General features: G+C 44.5%; 1 protein-coding gene across 1 annotated transcript; it reads left to right on the top strand.

Annotated features, from left to right (window-relative positions):
• Positions 1-6992: 6992 nt before the first annotated feature.
• On the top strand, positions 6993-14367 carry PRDM12 (PR/SET domain 12). Its single transcript, XM_075324378.1, has 5 exons — positions 6993-7754; positions 9245-9435; positions 11191-11346; positions 13013-13124; positions 13322-14367. The coding sequence occupies exons 1-5, from the start codon at positions 7532-7534 to the stop codon at positions 13705-13707; spliced, it is 1068 nt and encodes a 355-aa protein (XP_075180493.1). The 5' UTR covers positions 6993-7531; the 3' UTR covers positions 13708-14367.
• The last annotated feature ends 1667 nt before the right edge of the window (positions 14368-16034 follow it).

The following is a 16034-nucleotide window of genomic DNA, read 5'->3' on the forward strand; positions in this document are numbered from 1 at the left end:
GTGGTATGGTGGCTGGACATTTCCAATCTTGTCTGTACTTGTGTATAATTGTTTGTACAGAAGAACAAGGCACCTTCAGGTATCTGGAAATTGCACCCAAGGATGAACCAGACTTGTGCAAGTCCACAATTCTCTTCCTGAGATCTTGGCTGATTTCTTTTGACTTTCTCGTGATGCTACACAAAGAAGCCGAGTGTTTCAGGTGTGCATTACAATACATCCACAGGTGTGTCTCTAATTAACTCACATGTTGCCAATAAACCTATCAGAAGCTTCCAAAGACATGACATCATCATATGGGTCGTCCCATATTGTTTAAAGGCACAGTACTCTTAGTCTATGAAAGCTCTTGGCTTTGCATAAAGTAATAAAAATGCATTAAAACATTCTCTCTCTCATTATTCTGGCATTTTGCAAATATAAATAAGTTTGGTTCCTAACTGACCGAAAACGGGAGAAAAACCTGCAGATGTGTCTGTATAGAGAGTGGAGGGAAAAACCTGCAGATGTGTCTGTATAGAGAGTGGAGGGAAAAACCTTCAGATGTGTCTATATAAAAAGCGGAGGGAAAAACTTGCAGATGTGTCTGTATAGAGAGCGCAGGGAAATCAAGGGTTTCAACTGTGTATATAATCAGTCATACAAAAAGTAAAGTAACCAAACAGATTGGTACAGAGGGGCTGCCTGCAGAAGCTTACAATCTAAAGGGTGAGTATAAGGCTATGTTTGCACGTTGCGTTTTTTCCTGCGTTTCTGCAGCGTTTTTAGCTGCAGCGTTTTTGTGCCAAAACGCATGCGTTTTTGTTTTCCAGCAAAGTCTATGGGAAAAGCTGAAATCCTGTCTGCACTTTGCTTTTTTTTCTGCAGCGTTTAATTTGCATATTTGTGGTCAAAAACCATGCTGAAAAAGAAGCAGCATGTCAGTTGTTTTTGCCATTTCTGCAGCGTTTCCTTAACATTGGAGTCAATGAGAAATGGCAAAAAGCAACCAAAATCACAATTCCTGCGTTTTTCATGCTTTTTACCTGCTTTTCCACTGCGTTTTTGGCTCCAAAAACGCATGCTTTTCTGGACATAATTTAATGGGTTCTAATGTTCCTTTACACACACACAATAACCGAAAATTTGAATGTTAAAACATTAGAAACTTCACCTATTTTTCTGATGAAATGTGCATAACCACTATTTTTTCATTAAGAATGATAATTTCCCATATCGTTTTATTAAAAGTTAATTTTATACTTTTTTTCTCTTTTTTACTAATTCAACTTTATTTCTCAGTGTCTTGATCTCAAAAACGCATCTGCAGAAACGCAGGTGAAAACGCAGGTAAAAAGCGCTAAAAGCGCACTAAAAACGCGGTAAAAACGCATGCGTTTTTAGCGCTAAAAAATGGTCAAAAGCCATTTGGTCAAAAACCAAGGGAAGGAAAACGTGCAGAATAAACTGCAGGTACTGCGACGCAACGTCCGCACATAGCCTTAGGCTAGTTTCACACTTGCGTTCAGCGCAATCCGTCACAATGGAGAATAGCGCAGTCCGTTAACGGACTGCGCTATTCTCCATAGAGTTGTATGGACGACACACTGTAACGCAAGTGTCTGCGTTGCATCCCCTGGACGACGCAGTGTCGTTATTTTGACGCTGCGTCGGGCGGATGGAACGCTGCATGTAGCGTTTTTCTGCGCTTGGCGGAGTGTCAAAAAAATGCAACCTGCAGGAATCCGTTAGGCGTCCGTTGTTTTTATAATGGACGCCTATGGTGGCGGATTCCGTTAGAATGCGTCATTTGACGGATTCCGTTAACGCATTCGTCTTCACACAACTGCGCATGCCCAGATGTGTAAAGTCAAGGAAAAAACTATAACGGATTGCGTTATTTTGTACGATCCATAGCATTGCGTTGTGCCACTATATGCAACGCATCCGTTGCATGCGTCACACAACGCAATGCTACGGATCCCGTCCAACGCAAGTGTGAAACTAGCCTTAGATACACTATATCACAAAAGTCAGCAAACCCTTCACATTTCTGTAAATATGGGACAGCACTGGAGATCTGACCCTGGGATACAATGTGCAGTGTCAGTGCGTGGCTTGTATAACAGTGTAAATAACTCATCATAGCCATTAATGTCTGAACCGATGGCAATAAAAGGGAGTAGACTCCAAATGAAAATGGACAAATTGAGCTTAATTAGTCAATTTCCCTCCCCGCTGTCATGTGACTCATTAGGCTATGTGCGCACTAGACCGTTTTATCCGCGGATTTACCCGCGGATTTGCCGCGGAAATTTCTTGAGAAAGGTTAGAAATCTTTCTGCAGACATTTCCCAGCAAAACCTATGGGAACAAAAAATAGCTGTGCGCACGCTGCGGATTTTTCTCAAGAAAATTTCTTGAGAAAATTTTCTCGAGAAACTTTCTTGAGAAAATGAGCATGTCCATATGATAAAATATCAGCTAGAGATAGATAGATAGATAGATAGATAGATAGATAGATAGATAGATAGATAGATAGAGATAGATAGATAGATAGATCCTGTAGATAGATAATAGGATAGATAGATAGATAGATAGATAGATAGATAGATAGATAGATAGATAGATAGATAGATAGATAGATAGATAGAGGAATAGATAGATAGATAGAGGAATAAATAGATAGATAGATAGAGGGATAGATAATAGATAGAGGGATAGATAGAGGGATAGAGGGATAGATAGATAGATAGATAGATAGATAGATAGAGGGATAGAGGGATAGAGGGATAGATAGAGGGATAGAGGGATAGATAGATAGATAGATAGATAGAGGGATAGAGGGATAGAGGGATAGATAGAGGGATAGAGGGATAGATAGATAGATAGATAGATAGATAGATAGATAGATAGATAGATAGATAGATAGATAGATAGATAGATAGAGGGATAGAGGGATAGAGGGATAGATAGAGGGATAAATCAGTCCCAGCAGTTGGCTTCCTTCTCTCTGCCCCTGTGAGTGGTCGTGCAGCTCTGTGCCCCCTGTACCTGCCCCGGGCTGCAGCCCTCAGAATGGCCTCTTTGTGCCTTTTTTCAGTCTTTTCAGTGACAGCAATAAATGTTTAACCATCATCCATATAAATCAGTCTGCAGCCGCTGAGCCCCTTTCATGGCTGAGGCTGGGGGTCTCCTCCGCTGCTCGCAGCTGTACAGCACTAATCTCCTTTCTTGCGGTGTCAGTCACTCTGCCCCATCCTCTGCCCCGTCCTCTGCCCCCCTCCGTGCAGCCCCCCGTGCTGGGACCTTGCGGCCGCTGGAGATAGAGACGTTTCTGCCCTCGCCCCTCTCACCCGCCCGGACACCAGGGACAATGGCCGATAGAGTCACACGCTCAATTAATGGTCATGAATATGTAAGAACTGTGGAGGTGGTGACGGCGGATAGTGGATTATCCAGAGGACATTAGATGGATAGATCTGAACTCAGGGCAGAAACTTCTCCAGCTCCGGGCACCACAGGGGCCGATAATTATTCCCCCATCATCTGGGGGTCTCATCTATCTAGAATCACAGGTCACCTCCACCTCACCATCATCCGGGCGTCTAATGTCTCTAGAATCACAGCTCACCTCTATCATCCGTGGGTCTTATATCTCTAGAACGCCCAGCTCACCTCCACCTAACCATCATCCGGGGTTCTCATCTCTCTCGAATGACAGCTCACCTTCACCTCTATCATCCGGGGGTCTAATCTCTCTAGATCTAGAAACACATCTCACCTCTCCCATCGGTGGGGTGGGGGGGGGGTCTCACCTCTCTAGAGTCACAGCTCACCTCTATCACCTGGGGATCTAATCTCTCTAGAATCACAGCTCACCTCCATCTTCCGAGGGTCTTATATCTCTAGGACGCACAGCTCACCTCCACATCACCATCATCCGGGGTCCTCATCTCTCTCGAATGACAGCTCACCTTCACCTCTATCATCTGGGGGTCTCTTCTCTCTCTAGAATCACAGCTCACCTCTACCATCTAGGGGTCTCATCTCTCTAGAAACACAGCTCACCTCCACCTCCCCTCTACCATCGGGGGGGGGGGGGTGTCTCATCTCTCTAGAAACACTGCTCACCTCCACCTCCCCTCTACCATCGGGGGGGGGGGGTGTCTCATCTCTCTAGAATCACAGCTCACCTTTATCATCCGGGGGTCTCATCTCTTTAGAATCACAGCTCACCTCCACCATCCTGGGATTTTATCTCTCTAGAATCACAGCTCACCTTCATCATCCTGGGATTTTATCTCTCTAGAATCAAAGCTCACAGCCAGTATCCGGGGATTTTCGCTCTCTAGAATCACAGCTCACCTCTGCCATCGGGGGTCTCATCTCTCTAAAATCACAGCTCACCTCCACCTCACCTCTATCATCCATGTATCTATAAACACATCACACCCATTTCTCTGCTATCTTTCTGTCTCATTCCTCCTTTTATCCGAATCTATGAGACGATTATATCTGCCCTTTTTCTGAGTTACCGGGGGATTTTTTACACCTCGTTCTCTCCATTAATTTAACCTGGATGAGTACAATTTACTTTGTGAGATTTTTCTCCTTGGTTTTCCATTTTTTTCGTTTCCCTCCTGAGATCTGCCCGGTCTTCTCTCCTCAGCCCGGTAATTGCAAATCTCGGGGGGATTCGGACAATTGCTGGGAATTTGGGTTGAGCTTATTCTTCCTCAACGAATCCCGGTTTTCTGCTGGAGATGATGTGGTGAGAAAGGAGAAACGATCGTCACCGAGAGCAGTCAATGAGCGCGGGTCCGCATGAGGCGGGGGGCTTCATCAGTTCACAGAACTTTACTGATTCATTCAGAAAGGGGGAAAGAAACGCAGAAATCTTCTCCTGTATAGCCCGATACCTTGTACAACGCGGATACAGAGGGTATATACAGTATGTGTATAATGTGTGCAAGGGGTAAGAAAGAAAGGTAAAAGAAAGAGAAGAGAGAGATACACAGAAATCTTCTCCTGTAATGGATACAGGGGGGTATATAAGTGTGTAATGTGTGGAAGGAAAGGAAGGAAGGAAGAAAAGAAAGAAAGGAAAGAAAGAAAGAAAGAAAGAAAGAAAGGAAAAAGAAAGAGATAGAGGAGAGAGAAAGACACACATAAATCGTCTCCTGGAATGGATACAGGGGGTATATATGTGTGTAAGGGGAAGGAAGGAAGGAAGGAAGGAAGGAAGGAAGGAAGGAAGGAAGGGAGGAAGGAAAAGAAAAGAAAGGAGAAAGAAAGAAAGAAAGAAAGAAAGAAAGAAAGAAAGAAAGAAAGAAAGAAAGAAAGAAAGAAAGAAAGAAAGAAAGGAAAAGACACATAAATCGTCTCCTGGAATGGATACAGGGGGTGTATATGTGTGTAAGGGGAAGGAAGGAAGGAAGGAAGGAAGGAAAAGAAAAAAAGGAGAGAGAAAGAAAGAAAGAAAGAAAGAAAGAGAGTAAGAGAGAAAGAAAGAAAGAAAGAAAGAAAGAAAGAAAGAAAGAAAGAAAGAAAGAAAGAAAAATACACATAAATCGTCTCCTGGAATGGATACAGAGGGTGTATATGTGTGTAAGGGGAAGGAAGGAAGGAAGGAAGGAAAGAAAGAAAGAAAGAAAGAAAGAAAGAAAGAAAGAAAGAAAGAAAGAAAGAAAGAAAGAGAGAGAGTAAGAGAGAAAGAAAGAAAGAAAGAAAAAAAAAAAAAAGACACACATAAATCGTCTCCTGGAATGGATACAGGGGTATAGATGTGTGTAATGTGTGCAAGGGGAAAGAAAGAAAGAAAGAAAGAAAGAAAGAAAGAAAGAAAGAAAGAAAGAAAGAAAGAAAGAAAGAAAGAAAGAAAAAAAAAAGACACACATAAATCGTCTCCTGGAATGGATACAGAGGGTGTATATGTGTGTAATGTGTGCAAGGGGAAAGAAAGAAAGAGACAAAGAAAGAAAGAAAGAAAGAAAGAAAGAAAAAAAGAGAGAAAGAAAGAGGAAGAAAGAAAAAAGAGAGAAAGAAAGAGAGAAAGAAAGAAAAAAAAAGAGAGAGAAAGAAAAGAAAGAAAGAGAGAGAGGAGAGAGAAATACACAGAAATCTTCTGTAACGGATACAGAGGGTGTATATGTGTAATGTGCGCAAGGGGTAAGAAAGAGAAATAAAGTAAGAAAGAAAAGAAAAATACAGAAAATGAGAAAAAAAAAACGGAATGAAAAAGAATAGAACAATAAAACTAAAATAATAGAAAAAGAAGAGAAAGAAGGAACAAAAGAAGCGAGAAAATAGAAAAAGAGAGAGAAAAGAGAGTGTGAAGAATAAAGAAAAAAAATAATAAAGACAAAAATGAAGATGAAAGAAAGAGTAGGAAAAAAAGTAAAGAAAAAAATAGAAAAAAGTGATATACAGATGATAGTAAAAAAAAATAAGAGAAAAGGAAAAAAAAAGAACGAATGAAAGATTAACAGAATGAAATGAGAAGTTAACGAAAGAGAGAAGGATGAACAAAAAAGGAAAGACTGACAAGAGAGAAAGAAAAGGGAGGAAAAGAAGAAACGAATAAAAGGAAGGTAAAAAGGGAGAAATTAGGATAAGAGGGAATAATGGAGGAAAGAGAATGAAGAATATTAAAAAAAGAGAGAAAGAAGATAATGAAAAGAGAAAAATAAAAAAGGGAAGGAAACGGAGAAAAGACATGGAAGGCTGGAGCTGTAACTTGTGCTGGCCCCATTACCTGCGCCTCCTGGGTTCGGGGTGAGGCCGGTGTGGGGAGCTGGAGCAGGTGCCGGGGGAGGCTGATGTGCGGGGCTGTCTCTCCCTCCTCCCCACCTTCCCTCTCTCCTCTGCTCCCTCTTTATCCTGCAGTCTCTCAGGGGAGGAGGGGGCTCTCTCTTCTCCTGTGGAACAAGTCTATCTTCCAACGTCAGGGAGGTCATTAATAACCAATTAGGAGGGTCATTCAGGCCCATATAAAGAGGGAAGGGCTGCAGCAAGGAGGATTGTGCCACACAGTGCTGCTCGGAGGAGGCTGCACAGTCCTGCTGCACAGGGGGTGACTGCACAGTGCTGCTGCTCAGGGGGTGACTGCACAGTCCTGTTGCTCATTGGGAGACTGCACAGTTCTGTTGCTCATTGGGAGACTGCACATTCCTGTTGCTCATTGGGAGACTGCACAGTCCTGTTGCTCATTGGGAGACTGCACAGTCCTGTTGCTCATTGGGAGACTGCACAGTGCTGCTGCTCAGGGGGTGACTGCACAGTCCTGCTGCTCAGGGGAAGACTGCACAGTGCTGCTGCTCAGGGGAAGACTGCACAGTGCTGCTGCTCAGGGGGAGACTGCACAGTCCTGCTGCTCATTGGGAGACTGCACAGTCCTGCTGCTCATTGGGAGACTGCACAGTGCTGCTGCTCAGGGGGAGACTGCACAGTCCTGTTGCTCATTGGGAGACTGCACAGTCCTGCTGCTCATTGGGAGACTGCACAGTCCTGCTGCCCCAGGTGACACCACAGCCCCGGCCCCCACAGACCCATGATGGGCTCAGTGCTCCCCGCAGAAGCCTTGGTGCTGAAGAGCGGCCTGAAGCAGCCGGGTCTGTCCCTGGCGGAGATGATCACCTCTGACATCTTGCACAGCTTCCTCTATGGGCGCTGGAGGAACGTCCTGGGGGAGCAGCTGTTTGAGGAGAAGAGCAACCACAGCAGCCCCAAAACTGCCTTCACTGCGGAGGTCCTGGCACAGTCCTTCTCTGGAGGTAAGTGGCCCCCCCCCCCCCCCCCTGCGCCCTTTCCCTCTGCACAACCATTTTTGCCAAATATTTAGAATTGGTGTTTGTAAATATTTGCAGCTTTGCTTCTTTTGGATGATTGCGGCTGATGCGCAGACGACCCCTCTTTGCGCTTCACACAACTGTGGCTTTTCCTCCTTTTCATGTTCCCACCAGAATATCATTTTTTTTTTTTTTTACCAACCAGCCCTGAAATCCTCGCTTTTCTCCCAGCGACATTTTCCCAGTGTCGCCCCCACTTTCCCCGCAGTTGAGCAGGGCATGTAATAGAGTCAGACTGGGGAAGAAAAGCTTTTACATTCATTTAGTTAACTTGAGTTTGACCTGAGGAGGCAAAAAAAAAAAAGTTTCCACTTAAACCAACTTAAAAAGAATCTAGAGAAGAAAAAAGTCGCCCATTCTTTAAGATGTCTCAGGTCCTTATTCCTCATTCATCAATCTGTGCCCCATCCAGCTCCCTTGTCCTGGCATCCGTGAAGGGGGCATTATGACTCCCATTATCCTCTATGTTCCTTTCCTAATTGACCATGAAGACTAATTCCATCAGCATTCACTTGATGTCAAGCAGCTAATCTCCCCATTTTGTAGGTGGAATTCCTCCAGCTTTGGAGCAAGTCCTCACTACATGATGCGCCAATGTATCTGCGACACTTTCCATACAGACTAATGAATTTAGAATGAGTCATTTCTTTCTTGTTGGGTTTCATGAATGCCCATCACTTTACCAGTGTGACAAATTGCTGGACGGGTAGATGGGGAGGGGGACACTATTTAACCTCTGTCTACTCCACAAATAGCCTCAAATCTCCCCCTATTGTCGCAGGTTCCGTGTTAGATAAAATCCCATTCACTTGCGCCTTTTTTCTCAGAAGTTTCCAATAGTTTTATATATACTTCTTTCTTTCTTTGAGGGGTTCGGGCTGCGCCAGATAAAACGGAGCAATAGATGGGAAAAAAAAGAAATGGAGTGAGAAAATCTGCGAATTTAAATTGATGCAAATAATCCCATGAAATGGATAAATTGTTAAATCATTGTTAAAAAAAAAGTCTTTTTTTTTTTTGTTCAATTTTGGCAACAGAAATAAATAATGTGGAATCTGGAAGGGGATTAAATTAATGGGATTAAATCTGTTAATTATCAATTATTGAGAACGGATTGATCTGTCCTCAGATTTGGTAAATCAGCAGCAACATTGTATCTTTATGCCCACCGATGTCATGCGACATTTATATAATTGTGTCTAATTTAAGGACAACAATTAAGGTTATAAAGAATACATGATGAGGATGATTTTCTCAATCACAATGAGTTTTATTTTATCTGGGTGACTCCGGGAATTCTCAGATGTTGCACCCCCAGATGTCGGGGTGCAGGGTGCAAAGCGTTTTGCAATATTTGTTTGTTCTAATTGTCGCTGCGCACAGTTTTGCTCAGGGTTTGCGCCTTTTCCCCGCAGAGGTGCAGAAGCTCTCCAGCCTGGTGCTGCCCACAGAGGTGATCATTGCGCAGAGCTCCATCCCCGGGGAAGGACTGGGCATCTTCTCCAAGACATGGATCAAGGCCGGCACCGAGATGGGACCGTTCACCGGCAGGGTCATCTCCCCGGAGCACGTGGACCTGTGCAAGAACAACAACCTGATGTGGGAGGTGAGTAGTCCTCATCCGTGTGGCTCAGATAAGATCAGATGAGTCCCCCCCAGGGGAGAATATCCAGCAGCCTTCAGAGATTAATGTCCAGCTCACAGCTGCAGTGCCGCTCCATTGTGTCAGCTGTCAGGACAATTGGAGTAATTGACCCTCTGGATGTCAATAATAAGACTATCACCTGAAGCCCCCCTCCCCAGCCGTGCCTGCAGGTGTCTACACAGCTGTGATAACACTACAACTCTCATCATACCACCGCACGTCATGCTGGGAGGTGTAGTGTCTCCACAGTTGGAGGGCAATGTAGTATAAGGTGGCAGGAGCAGCAGAGACATCAGGAAAAGGAAGGAGCAGAGGAAGCCAAAGACTGATAGAGAAACATTAGATGAATAAATACTATAGAGACCCTCCAAAGACAGACTGATAAGGAATTTAGATTGTGAGCCCCAATGGGGACAGTGATTATCATGTATGTAAAGTGCTGTGGAAGTAATGGCACTGTATAAGTGAATAAATATTATTATAAATAGATAGATATAAAGATATGGGATGATAGAAAGGAGGCAGCTCTCCAAAAATTGCAACATAATTGACTGTATTGGCCAACGTGGCACTTTTTTTGCCCAGTTTTTGTAGAGTTGGCGCTTTAATTTATTGCAATTTGAGTAAATATCTGAGACCCAAAATGGAATAATCTGCTGCATCATTGCAACATTTTTTGTGGATAGATATGAGATGGACAGAGGACGGACAAATGACAGACAAATGATGGAAGACGGACAGACAGATGATGTATGGAGGACGGACAGATGACAGACAAATGACAGAAGACGGACAGACAGATGATGTATGGAGGACGGACAGATGACAGACAAATGACAGAAGACGGACAGACAGATGATGTATGGAGGACGGACAGATGACAGACAAATGACAGAAGACGGACAGACAGATGATGTATGGAGGACGGACAGATGACAGACAAATGACAGAAGACGGACAGACAGATGATAGAAGACGGACAGACAGATGATGTATGGAGGACGGACAGATGACAGACAAATGACAGAAGATGGACAGACAGATGATGTATGGAGGATGGACAGATGACAGACAAATGACAGAAGACGGACAGACAGATGATGTATGGAGGATGGACAGATGACAGTAGACAGACGGACAGAGGACGGACGGAGGTCTGAGGATGGAAAAATGACAGAAGACAGACAGAGGATGGACCAATGACAGACAAATGACAGAGGACGGATGGAGGACGGACAGATGACAGACAAATGACAGAACACGGACTATTAGAGGACAGTGGATGGACGGACAGACAAATGACAGACGATGAATGGAGAATGGACAGAAGATAGTGGACGGACAAATGACAGATGGACAACAGGGATGACAACAGACGGAGTGAGGACGGACAAATGACAGACAAATGACAGAGGACGGATAGAGGACGGACAGACAAATGACAGACGATGAATGGAGAATGGACAGATGATAGTGGACGGACAAATAACAGATGGACAACAGGGATGACAACAGACGGAGTGAGGACGGACAAATGACATACAGAGGACAGCCAGATGATGAATGGAGGATGGACAGATGACAGTGGACGGACTGACAAATAACGGAGGGACGACAACGGACAGAGTGAGGACGGACAGATGTTTCTGTGAGACCTTGTATCATCCCTCATCATCATCACACTATTAACCATTTCTCGTCCTCCTTCCTTCCCAGGTCTTTAATGAGGATAGCACCGTGCGCTATTTCATAGATGCCAGTCAGGAGGATCACCGCAGCTGGATGACGTACATTAAATGTGCCCGGAACGAGCAGGAGCAGAACCTGGAGGTGGTGCAGATCGGGAACAGCATCTTCTACAAGGCCATAGAGGTAATACCCTCATCATCTAGACACGACGGTGGTTGGGGGTGACACTTGGCGCTTGTGTTCTAGACAATATCTAGAACATTCTAGAATCCTATCCCTCACTGGTTATTGGGCCATTTTTGTTCACCTTCACCCTTTTTCGGCTGAGATCTAGAACTTTCTGTGCACCTCTTGGGCTGGTAATGGTCTGCGCTAATCGCCGTCAGCCGCCTTTAACAATAGGATCCGCTGGCATCTCCGTGGCGCAGCGGGAAGGCGACTCTTCTTTAACAGGAAAAAATCAATTTGTCGTGTAACAAATGGCAGGTTACGGGGAGCGCGGCGCTGAGCGCTGTATGCAGACGTCCCCTCCACACGAGGCTGGAGAGCGGCCGCCGCTGTAAACACCACTTACCTAATAGAAGCTTCCGAGCACCCGGCCATTTGTCGATTTGCTTCTGACAAGCGATGTCACTCTTCTCTCTTTGTGAGGGGAGAGGGGGCGGCTGCAGCTCAAGGCCTCAGAACATCACCTAACCTGACACACTGGAGCTGGGATCACAAACCGCAAAACTCGGCGTGGCCCGAACTCCACGTCCCCCTGTGCCAGGTTCAAGGTCACTGCTCTGCCATATTGTGGAGCACTCGGCGGAGCACCCACACCGCCCGCCCAGCACAGCGCGGAGCATTCATCCCCCATCTCCCCGGGTTATATTAATTGTCGCATATTAATAACCTCATTCTCCGAACGTCCTTGGTTACCAAGGAGCTCAACATCGAGAGTCACAGGAGATAGCGGGGGGCACCCGGGGGACGGGGCACAAGGACAGACGAGACGCCGACTGTGGAAGTCTCTGCTGCCCCCACCGAGGGAGCAAAGGGGGGAGCCAGAACTCCAAATATCGGGGATCCACACCCAAAGCATCCCAATATCATGGAGAAAAGATCAATGCAAAACAGTATTCTCGGCTATCAGCCATTATGGGGAGGAGACTGTACTCACCTGTACTACAGTCTAGTACTCCCTGTTATCAGCCATTACTGGGGGAGGAGACTGCAGGACAGGTGAGTACAATCTATTACTCCCTGTTATCAGCCATTACTGGAGGAGATTGTAGGACGGGTGAGTACAATCTAGTACTCATTATTAGCCATTACTGGGGGAGGAGGCTGTAGAATAGGTGACTATAATTATTACTCCCTGTTATCAGCCATTACTGGGGGAGGAAACTGTAGGACAGGTGAGTACAATCTATGACTCCCTGTTATCAGCCATTACTGGGGGAGGAGACTGTAGGACAGGTGAGTACAATCTATTACTCCCTGTTATCAGCCATTACAGGGGGACGAGATTCTAGGACAGGTGAGTACAATTTAGTACTCCTTATTATCAGCCATTACTGGGGGAGGAGTCTGTAGGACAGGTGAGTACAATCTATTACTCCCTCTTATCAGCTATTACTGGGGGAGGAGACTGTAGGACAGGTGAGTATAATCTATTACTCCCTGTTATCAGCCATTACTGGGGGAGGAGACTGTAGGACAGGTGAGTACTATTGTACAGTCCTGATATCCCTCCATCACTATAGGTGGCGCCATTTCTCTCACGTTGCAGTGCATGATGGGATGCCTCACCTGTATGATGAGTGATGGGCGCCAGTTGCTGACCGTGACTCTTTCTTTCCCGCAGACGATTCCTCCAGACCAGGAGCTGCTGGTGTGGTACAGCAATTCTCAGAGCACCTTCCTCGGTATCCCCGGAGTGCCCGGCTTGGAGGAGGAGCAGAAGAAAAGCAAACATGGTGAGCAGCGGGGTCACGGTGGGTCAGAGTTATGGCGGAAGGTCTGGGTGCAGATATTGGGGTAGTAGGAGAAGTTTCTGTGTCCACTGCATTTCCTGGATTGTCCAGTAGGGGGCGAGAACCGATGAGTCCAGATTGATTGAAGAGATCATAATGGTTACATTCATTCTGTATTTTTCCTATTGTTTCCCCCTCAGATGAGTTTGGTGGCATCGATTCCTCGGGGCCAGTCCTGAGTGGCCGCATGCGCTGTGTGATCTGCCACCGAGGCTTCAACTCCCGCAGCAACCTGCGCTCTCACATGCGGATCCACACCCTGGACAAACCCTTCGTGTGCCGCTTCTGCAACCGTCGCTTCAGCCAGTCTTCCACCCTGCGGAACCATGTCCGACTGCACACCGGGGAGCGCCCGTATAAGTGCCAGGTGTGCCAGAGCGCCTACTCGCAGCTGGCCGGCCTCCGCGCCCACCAAAAGAGCGCCAGGCACCGTCCCCCCAACGGCTCCTTGCAGGCCCACTCTCCCACCCTGCCGGTGCCGCACCCGGCCTCGTTGGCGCACCACATACCCACCATGGTATTGTGAAGGCAGATGTATACAGACTCTTTCTTACGGCCTTGGACTGTCGCCATTTACCTCCGTCTCTCCCGACCGTCTGCACAATCCTTAGCCGCTACCAAAAACGATGGCGGTGGAGACAGGTCACATAAGAGCGGGCGCGAGGCACCAAGTGGCTCTTACTTTGGTATTATTTTGACTCAGAGCTACCCGTGTCCCCCCCCCCCTACAGTGCCCAGGCTATGATCACTGTAATTGCCTTCATAAAGAGCTTAAAAATAAAGCTATGGTTAAAGTAGAAAAAAAAACACTAAAATCCCAAAATTTAAAAAAAGTTGTAATTTGGAAATTTTGGGGAAAAAAGATTAAATGTTTGCCCACTTCCAAGACTTCTTGTACATAGGAGTGTATAAACACATAAATCTCTATATAAATATCTATACATAGACACAAAGTAAAGATTATATGTATCCCCTCTATAGTATATATACATATATACAGCTCCACTGGGAAAAAAAAATCTGAAAAATCCTTGAACGAGTCACTTTATATCCGGTGTAAATATTCTCTGTAAGATCTTTGCTGCGATCGGCTGAGACCCAATGTATTATACCTGTAAGTAATTTGTACCTCTCTGTAACGATCAGATATTCCCAATAAAAGAAGGAAATTTATTTTGTGACATGATTTACTTGGAAAATAATTCGATTTATCTTCCTTTTTTCTTCTTAATTTCTTGTATGATTAAGTTTAAGAAAAAAAAAAAAAAAATCCCAATCTTTGGTAGAGTTTTACAGAAAAGACGTTCACTTTTCATTATCTTTTTTAACTTTTATTTAAACCTATTTATGCGGGAACCGATTATTTTTTTTTAATATACAATGATTAAGGAGCAGACTAAAGCAAGAAAAATGAAGGAAAAAAAAAAAGTGTGTGTAATTGTGATAAGTGGCTAATTTCCATCTTTTTTTTTACCCACCGATTAAAAACAATAAAGGTCTACCTTTGCAATTTATGGTAAAAAAAAATAAAAATCAAGTTCTCTAACACTGGATTGTATTTTCAAAGTATAGATTTTTTTTCACAAACAGATCTGTAAGAAGTGTGAGCAAAAATATATTATACACAGTATATATTTGTAGCATACATACAGTATATAGTGTGTACGCATGTTATAAAGCTAAAAAAAATCCTTGGTAAAAAAAATGTATAAATTAACAGAAGAAGAAATAAATAAATTACATATATATATATATATATATATATATATATATATATATATATATATATATATATATATATATATATATATATACATATATATATATATATATACATATATATATATATATATATACATATATATATATATATATACACATACATATACACACACCCACATATACATATATATATTATATTTATTTTATATGCTATACTAAAAAAAAAATCCTATGCTATAAAAAGTTAAAAAGAAAAAATTAAAATAAAAAATATATAATGTACATTTTATTTGTTTTCCTTACACATTTTTAAAGCTATGGAATTTTTTAGTATTATATACCGTATAATTTTTTTTATGTATTTTTTTTATTTTTAATACATCTTGATATAAGGATTTTTTTTACTTTATTAACATGCGTAAGTGTATGTGTGTGTGTGTGTGTGTGTATGTATATGTGTATATGATATATATTTTTCAGCTTATATATATATATATATATATATATATATATATATGTCACGCTTCCCGGGTCCTCACCCCCGCTCCCCGGCTCACCTGCCACGCTCCCCGCTCTCCAGCCACCGGATCCCGTCCGTCCCAGGGTCCCTGGACCCCGATCCCGGCGCCCGACAGCTTCCCTGGACCTGGCCGGCTCCCCTGCGTCCTCCTCGCAGCCTCCTTCCCTGGCTTCTGGCACTCGGGCGGCGCGCATGCGCCTTAGGGCGCGCGCGCGGTCACTGACCCTTTCTTAAAGGGCCAGCGTCCATTAACAGGAAATGAGGTTGCACAGGTACAGGGTATATAGGGGGTCATTGTCCAAGGGGGCGGGGCCTGATCTTCGTGTTCCCTGAGCTAGGAGTCAGGTCTCCTGGTGTTTATGTGCCTATACTCACCTATCTCTCTTTGTAGAGCCGTACCTGCCGCGCCATCCAGTCTGCCGTGTCCTGAACCCCGCACGCTGTCCGTCTGCCAACTGACAGTCCGTACCATCTCGGATCCCTGCGGTGACCCGTCATCCCGCTCCAGAGGTTCCGGACCCCGCCTACTATCATCTCGGCTTCCGAACCTGAGCTACGTCACCAGTACCACCATCTGTGACTCCGTGGTCCCAGGGACTCCTCCGCTGCCC

This window comes from Anomaloglossus baeobatrachus, chromosome 9 (assembly GCF_048569485.1).
Source record: "Anomaloglossus baeobatrachus isolate aAnoBae1 chromosome 9, aAnoBae1.hap1, whole genome shotgun sequence".
NCBI classification, from domain to species: Eukaryota; Metazoa; Chordata; class Amphibia; order Anura; family Aromobatidae; genus Anomaloglossus; species Anomaloglossus baeobatrachus.

Excerpts from the sequence above, each read along its gene's own strand:
- PRDM12 (XM_075324378.1), top strand. The coding sequence starts at position 7,532 with ATGATGGGCTCAGTGCTCCCCGCAGAAGCCTTGGTGCTGAAGAGCGGC. Across the intron at positions 7,755-9,244 it reads GGCACAGTCCTTCTCTGGAG|AGGTGCAGAAGCTCTCCAGC; the intron begins GTAAGTGGCCCC and ends TTTTCCCCGCAG. Across the intron at positions 11,347-13,012 it reads TCTTCTACAAGGCCATAGAG|ACGATTCCTCCAGACCAGGA; the intron begins GTAATACCCTCA and ends TCTTTCCCGCAG.